The sequence below is a fragment of the Mus caroli genome, chromosome 14 (genome assembly GCF_900094665.2).
Source record: "Mus caroli chromosome 14, CAROLI_EIJ_v1.1, whole genome shotgun sequence".
NCBI lineage: Eukaryota > Metazoa > Chordata > Mammalia > Rodentia > Muridae > Mus > Mus caroli.
Window position 1 is genome coordinate 33,085,693 of NC_034583.1, and position 7,903 is coordinate 33,093,595.

At 42.1% G+C, this 7,903-nt stretch overlaps 1 protein-coding gene across 1 annotated transcript in view; it reads right to left on the reverse strand.

Annotated features, from left to right (window-relative positions):
• Sftpd (surfactant protein D) overlaps positions 1-4,832 on the reverse strand; it is a 13,035-nt gene extending 8,203 nt beyond the window's left edge. The window contains exons 1-2 of the mRNA XM_021182578.2: positions 4,784-4,832; positions 2,584-2,782 (exon numbers count right to left, since the gene is read on the reverse strand). Coding sequence (XP_021038237.1) covers positions 2,584-2,779 — 196 coding nt within the window. The 5' untranslated portion in view covers positions 2,780-2,782; positions 4,784-4,832. The remainder of the gene's footprint in view (positions 1-2,583; positions 2,783-4,783) is intronic.
• Between the last annotated feature and the right edge of the window lie 3,071 nt (positions 4,833-7,903).

A 7,903-nucleotide genomic window follows, 5' to 3' on the forward strand; every position in this document is an offset into this window, starting at 1 on the left:
AAAAAAAAAAAAGAAAAGAGAGAAAGGCATTCAAAGAGACAAGACGTCCTGAGCTTCATGGCTGAACGAACCTGTGTGGAGCCATGGCTGTGGCTATCAGAACTCTGAGACTGTTCTTAGTCAAGCAACAAGTATTCTACATCAACACAGATATCTGACCCAGAGGTCAATAAATGAATATAAATTACATAGAAGGGGATTGCTAGAGATAGAGAAGTTATTTATAGTTTTTTAATGATACTATTTATTGAAATAATAATCTTTCAATTTATTTTATAGCATTGTCATTCAACTTTCTCCTTAAGATCAAGATCTTTAAGATGAAACCTACTTATTAGATCCTGGTCTTATGAACAGAATTTAAGCATTTGGATCCTGTCTGTACTCAATGGAACCTAAGTACCTGAAGAAGCTTATTTCTCCAATGTCTTGTGAGATTTTCATGACTTATACAGCTTTAATGATGGTTGCTCCTTTTCACTAAGACTTGAGTGCAACAGATTACTCGTTCAACAAAGACCTTCCTTGGAGCTTTACATTGAGAACAACTGTTGATAAATTATATTTGACCAGACTTTTTCATATACGTACAGGAGCACATTTTTGGCTCCTATGCCCTCACTCTACCTTTTAGGACTTATTGTATTTTAAGTGTGTTTGGTGTGCATGTGTGTGTGTATGTGTGTATATGTGTGTGTGTGTGTGTGTGTGTGTGTAGGTACCTCTAGAGTTCAGAGCAGGGAGAGTGTCAGTTTCCTTGGAGCTGGAGTTATAGGTAGTTATTGTAAGTCATCCAAAATGAATGGTGTATAAGAAATAAACTCGGGACTGACAAGATGGCTTAGTGGTTAAGAGCTCTTCCAGAGGTCCTGAGTTCAATTTACAGCAATCACATGGTGGCTCACAACCATCTGCAATGGGATCTGATGCCCTCTTCTGGTGTTTCTGAAGACAGCTACAGTGTATTTATAGGCATAAAAAAATTAAACACACACACAAAACCAGACAGAAATAAACTCAGATTTTCTGCAAGAGATGTGTCCCCTCTTAAACACTGATACATTTCTCCTGCTGGAGAGCCTCAGTGTTATGAAAAGTTAGGAAAGTCAGTTTGGACAATTGAGGTTCATGAAAAAGATAGGAAGTCACTATCGCAAAAGGAATGACACCGACAGACCTGTGCCCTTATTTGAAATTTGAGGATGGCAACTGAGATTCTTTGTAAAACCCAGTGTAATATCTCTTAGGAAGACCACCATACTTCAGTAAATTCTAAGATGTCAATTAGTGTTACATGTTACATTTCCAAGGCTGCCCTCTTGCTTTACCTGTATGAACAGTGAAGCCCCTGTCTCTGGTAATGTAAATACTTACGTTAGGTGACCCACTAATTACTACTTGTTCCACAGGAGGCATCCAAGGCAGTATGGTATTGACCCAATGGTAGCATCACAGTGATAGTATCCACAGGAGCAGACAGATTCCTTTGCTTTCTTGACATGTACAGTGGGAGGAAGAAGGTATATGTTGGGGTATCACACATAGGGAGGAAATTTGGGTGAGCTCTTGCCAAAAGACAGAGAACCTGACTTCCAGTTTGGGATCTTATAGCCACCATCCAATTTCTGAAGGCTTGCTGAATTGGAAACATAGTATTTGATCCCATTGAAGCTTCAGCTCAGGGGTAGTGTGTCCCTTCACTTGTGTTGCTTCTTTATTGAGTTCCCCACTCTTGCCCATGAGACTCTGCAGGGTCAGTATTTTGGGGGCTAATTCCTTTGCTTATTAGTCCTACTGGTAAACTAGAGAATACACTAACTTAGTCAGCAGGAACACTGAACTTTGCCCAGAAGACTCAATATAAAATAAAGTCTTTGGCTCCATCATTTGTCAAAGATTATTTGGTAAATATTATTCTCACTTAGAGACACACAAGCTGAGAATTTGTAATACTTAGTAGGTGTCTCAGTTAGAGAGGTAGCTAACAGTCAAGATCTGTTTAATGTAGAAGCCTTTGTTCTTTTAACTTTACCATCCCCCACTTTACCTGTTAAAGAAGACTGGTATGTTCCTTGTGGCTTTTGAAAGGATTAAATGAATTTCCAAGTGAATACCTGAACACAAAGCTGTACAAAGAAACACAAATTCCAATATCCCCTTGTAATGTTTTAAGTGGGTTCTGCCAATAAAATCTGTTTATAAGTCTATGGAGCCTCATTTTTCCCACCACATTTGCAGTGTAGATAAAATATTAAAAACTAATTAACATTCCCCATAGGCACCATTTAATCAAAAGGAACAATTGCTAACTGCTGGAACAGGATAATATCAGGAGTTTATCCATTCTCAGAACAAGAAGAATCCAGGGATCCCAGGGGAGGAGTCAGGTCAGCTGGATTATGAGAGGAAACACATGGTGGGCTAAAAACACACCCTGTCCAAAAAAAAAAATATGTTTGGCAGGAAACATGGACACCAGGGGGAAACTCAGTTCCTAGGAGGAAGAAGTTCATATCCAAGTTGATCCCAGATCACCTGGGGGATCAGGTTAGTTCACATTCCAACCCCCTATTCCCAGCTTACCTGGATCACCCTTCTCACCCCGTGGACCTTCTCTCCCATCCCGTCCATCACGACCAGGCAGGCCATTCTCTGTCGGGCTACACATAACTAGGGTGCAGGTGTTGGGTACTGATCTCTGAGAGAGGGTCTTCATTTCTGCTCCTAGATTTCCCAGGGGCTGTACAAGCAAGACAAGCATGGAGAGAACGGGCAGCATGGCCTGCAGGGATGAGAAAGAGAAAAGAGGCAATGATGGTTCTAGGCTAAGGTTCTAGGTAGTGGCTACTAAGTCCAGAGAAGAGAAACCTTCATCCCCCACATCGTTCCCCATGATGAACACCCAGAGCAATAAGACAGTAAGACTCCAAAAGCAGTTTATGGAGGTAGGTACATGGTCTGGCCTTTGAGGGAATGAATAGCCTGACTAGCACTCTAACACGGGTTGACTTGTTGTGTTCATCTCTGGTGCCCCATGAGAACAGTGGCTGAGTCTAGTGTCCATCACTGAGGACTGTCTCATCCCTGGTCCTCCTTCTATGTTCTAGGACAGCTGGTTTAACTCATTTGAGGCTGAGTCTGCATTCTCTCCCTGGCTTCTGGGATTAGCACCGACATTGAATACCACTGATCCAGAGATGAACCTGGCTCTGAGCACTTCTAGATGCTTATACTGAGTTCAGGCTGGAGTACAGCCACATGCTTGCCAGGCTGTTTGGCATTCCTGGACCAGGCAGAGTCCATATGGAAAGTACTAGAGAGAATGCAGATAAAGAGCTTGAGAGATATTAAGTTGGCAGTTGAACAGACTCAGAGATACCCAGAAGTCTACAATCTGAGAGGGCTCCAGGGAAAAGTTTTGGTGCTGGGGGGGGGGGGCTGGGAACATTCCAGATGGGCTTATTTAGATTGGAGGTTGGTTTGAGGAGGAACCAAGAGAAAACATTTAGCAGAGTATCCATCCAGTCACTGTCTGAGAGGGACATAGTCCGGCTGAGACCTCACTGCAGGATGCTAGACTTTGGTAACTCCCTACACAGGGTATCAAGGTCTTAACTTCTCATGACCAGCATTTTCCAATAGTGACACAAGGCTGATAACTATACACGTCTGGGATATAGGATACAGGGGGCCAAGACCTGAATTATAATAACATCTTTCCTCTCAAGGAAGGAAAGAGCCCATAGGCAGCAGGGTGGCTGAAAACAAAGCCAAAGAGGCTTCTACAATGAGGAAGAGTTTCAGCACAGCTGGGGGTGGATTGCATGTTTGTCAGGTTTCCGGACCTGCTGTTTCTCTACTTGGTGATTCTGTGTTAAATCTTTGTGCTTCTTATTTACAATTGCCTCAGGTCTCTTGGGACTTCCTAGAAATACCTTAGTGAGCTCACAAGCCACTTCTTTACCATTGTTTTAGCAGAGGTTCTGTCCTCAGTACTGAAGGGCAGGCCCAAGTCAGAGCAAGGCCACTGTTCCTTGGCTAGTAGCCATCTTAACTTTGGGGCCCCATGCCTCATTCTGTGGAAGAATCAAGAAAAAGGGCCTTCTGATCTACCATCGGTTCACCTTAGCAATAATGAAGTCTGCAGAGATCAGATCTACAGGCTTCCAGATCTGAGACAGATTAATTAGCTGGAGCAGTGGATGGAGTGTGCAGAGAGAGACACAGCCCACAGTGTGCGTAGCACTCCGTGCTTTGAGAGTAAAAGTTCATTGAGAACAGAAGCTGTTTGTAATGTTGGCTGGCAAATCAGAGGCTGTGAGCTGTTAGGTTTATTGTTTAATAAAGGGTTTAGGCTAAGAGAGAACTCATTTTGTCCTTGTTTCTATGCTTTTGGCACCAGCCTGAGCTTAAAACCCCAGCCTAGGGAAGGCTAGGGAGTTCTTCCTCTATTATTTTTCTTATGAAATTGAGATTCAACCAAAATTCACCTGAGTTCTCCATATAATCTGTGTAGGTCTATGGAATCATCACATAACATGCATCAACACGACTCCATCTCAGAAACCAAATTTTTCTCTGAGTCAAGGAAGGTGACACAGGGACGGGATTCTTTTCCCTCACTGTGTCACTCACCTCCACCCCTCAAATCCCTGGTCCCCATCCAGAACCTAGAACCAGAATCTTATTCCCCTTTCTCAAAATCAGTGGGATAAACAACCCAGATGGACAAAGCCATCTCCACAGGAGGTAGGGAAATAAAATGAGAAGTAGAGGCACTCACAGATTGCTTCCTTGTTGGCCCCAGGAGGTCCAGGTAAATGCACCTCTGTTTGTCAGGCTCAACTATTTATGCCTGCCCTATTTATGCCTGCCCTGTAAGTGGATCTACCCAGCATTGGTCTTCTGAGAAAAGCCACACACACACACACACACACACACACACACACAATTTTTTCCTGTTGACTCACCCACTCTTACTCCACCTACACTCTGGAAACCTGCCTTCAATATACTTAACACTATGGGCACCTGCTACCTTAGCCATGCACGGTCGGGCAGTGAGCTCTACAACCCTTCTGCAGCTCCAGGAGTGAGGAAGTATTCCCAATGCCTGAGTGTTTGAGATGTCCAAGAATCTGAGGTCCAGAGCCCATTATTTTGCACAGTAGCCTACAAAGCTTGAAGAAAAAGAAAAGAAAACCCTCACATTTGCATATCTCCAAAGATAGAATCCATTGCTGTGTCCACTTCCTTTTTCATCTGAAAAGCATTGCAGAGATGTTGAGAAAGAGCTGGGAGCTGCTTGGCATAGCAAGGAGGGGTGGGGCAGATAAGGAGGCTACAAAGGCAGCAACCCCTGGGGATTGTAGTACAGGCAGCTGCAGCCTGGAAGGAATCACTGTTTTGAATACTGCTCTAAAATACAAAGAGCTCATCACTTATCATCCATGGAATGGACTTCCCTTAGCATGTGGCATGTTGGCCCTTGTTCTTCCATCTTCCTAGCAATAATTTGACTTGTATGTTGCCCTGGTCATTAAAGAGACACCTTGAACTCTTGATGGATCAAAACCCATCAGGCAGCTCTTAATTTCCAGAGTTTATTGGGAAGCTGTCTATCTTACCACCATTGTTATAATCTTTGTTTCTAGATTCCTGTGACTTGAGGGTTTTTTTTTTCTTCCCAAATTGCCCCCCACCCATTGTGTTTATGCTCACCCATTCAAGCTCCATATATCTCAAGGTCAAGGTGACTTTAGCTCCTTTTCCTAGAATTAAGACAATATTTCTCTTTCTAAGCAAGTTTCATTCTGATGAAAGACAATTTAGGTACTTATTTCTCTAAGTGAAAACAAGAGATTACAACATAAATAGCTAAAGGAAACACAACACACATACTCATAGGGCCAGCAGGGACAGACAGTACCAGCCTCTCTGAGAGGGAAGATGAGTCAATACAGTTGACAGGGAAGACAATGACGACCATATCCATAGCACTAAGGCTGTCATTAGTCCTCTGAAGTGCCTGATCATAGAAATGGATGGCTGTGTGAACGAACTAACCCAACCTTTCCCAGTTATTCCAGACAAGGTCAATGGCCCTACACTCCATATTGATCTGGACACGATTCTATGCAATGTGTGCACACTGTAACAAACCAGTATGCCTTTCTCTTCATATATAAGTGCAGAGGCTCAGGCCCAGGAAGCTATTGAACACTTTCAGAGAATGGTGTTGCCCTCCCCTTATGAAATGGCGTCTTGGTCTGGGCTTGTATTATCTCTGAGACCCTGGTCAGAGGTTTCATTTTTTTTACCTGTTAACTAATTTGTTCTTTTCTCCAGTTTGTTGGCATATGTGTTATATAGCATACTCACTTATGTATCCCAGCAGTAGATACAATCTATGGATGCACAGTGGTTCCATGTCAGAAAATTAAAATTTAAGCCAAGAAAAATAAAAGTTGACATATTGACATCTGAGCCCTTGACAGAATGTATCAAGAGGAGCAAAAAGTAATTTTATGTGTGTATGTGTGTGTGTGTGTGCACACACGCGTGTGTGATTCTTTTGCCAGAGTCGTATAACCTCAGTATAATTACAACAAAATTTCAGACAATCCCATGTTGAGGAACAATGCAAAACAGTGCATCATTCAGGTCCAAGGCATGAGCTGTACCAAGTAAAAGCATGCTAAGGAAACATAACAACTAAATTGAATGTGAGATATGGACAAAACCCTAGACCAGAAACATAGCATGAGAGCAGAAACTTGCAGAATTTGAGTAAAGCCTTGGATTCCCAAATAGCACTGAGCCCAGGTTAATTTCCTGAACTAGGTTATCGTACTGTGGCTGTGGGACATTATAGAAACCCTTGAGCCAACACCACATGTTGAAGAAAGAATGCTTCCTTCCCTGAGACTGGTTATCAGTGTCCCTTGCCACTCTACTGAAGGCCACTACTTAAGACATGAAGATAGGAAAATATGTCATATTAGAAAGAAATTAAACTGTCTTTATCCATCACTGGCACGTAAGAGTAGGAAGTCCTGAAGGACATGCATAGAGCAGCTTCAGTTAGCAGTTTTCTGAGGTTACAGGAAGCAAGATCAACATACAAAAAGCAATTGCATTTCCACATGATACACACATTTAATAACAAGAAATTTGGCAATGGCACAAAGCAGCCAAATGGAAACTATTTCTAAATAATTTAAAATATAGTCAAGATATTCACACTGGAATCCTATAAAACATCCATGCAAATTTTAAATGTTAAGTAGGTATGTTTATGTTGCGGCCTGCCTGCAGTCCACAACACGAACGGTTCAACTGAGAATGGCAGTTCAGGCTGAAAAGAGAGGAATCTAGACGGGGCGGAAGAAACAATGGAGCCAAGACAACAAGTTCTGATCAAGGCTCAATTTTACTAATTCCAGACACTCAGTTATAAAGGAAGGGGGAGGGAACCCAATATCCCGCCAAGTAACTCAGGGTCCAGTAGCAGGACGAACACGTGTGTGCCTCCAGGCAGCAAAGGCAGGTTCCAGCAGTAGGTAGGCGTGACAGGACGAATGAGCACGTAGCTCCACCCTTGAGCAGGCAGGTTCCAGGCTGGGGGAAGGGAGGCCACATGTTTATATAATAAAGGACTTAATATTGTTAATTCAAATTCTTCTGAATTGATCTACATACTCAATTCAGTACCTATCAATACTTTAGTAGTAATTATATAGAAACTAACCTGACTCTAAAATTGATATTAAAATATGAATTTTTATAGACAACCTATACTAAATATAATATAAAATAAAATGTATAATACATATAATATTATATAGTATGCATACTTATAACATTATAATTAATATGTCAAATAGTATAATATATAAGATAT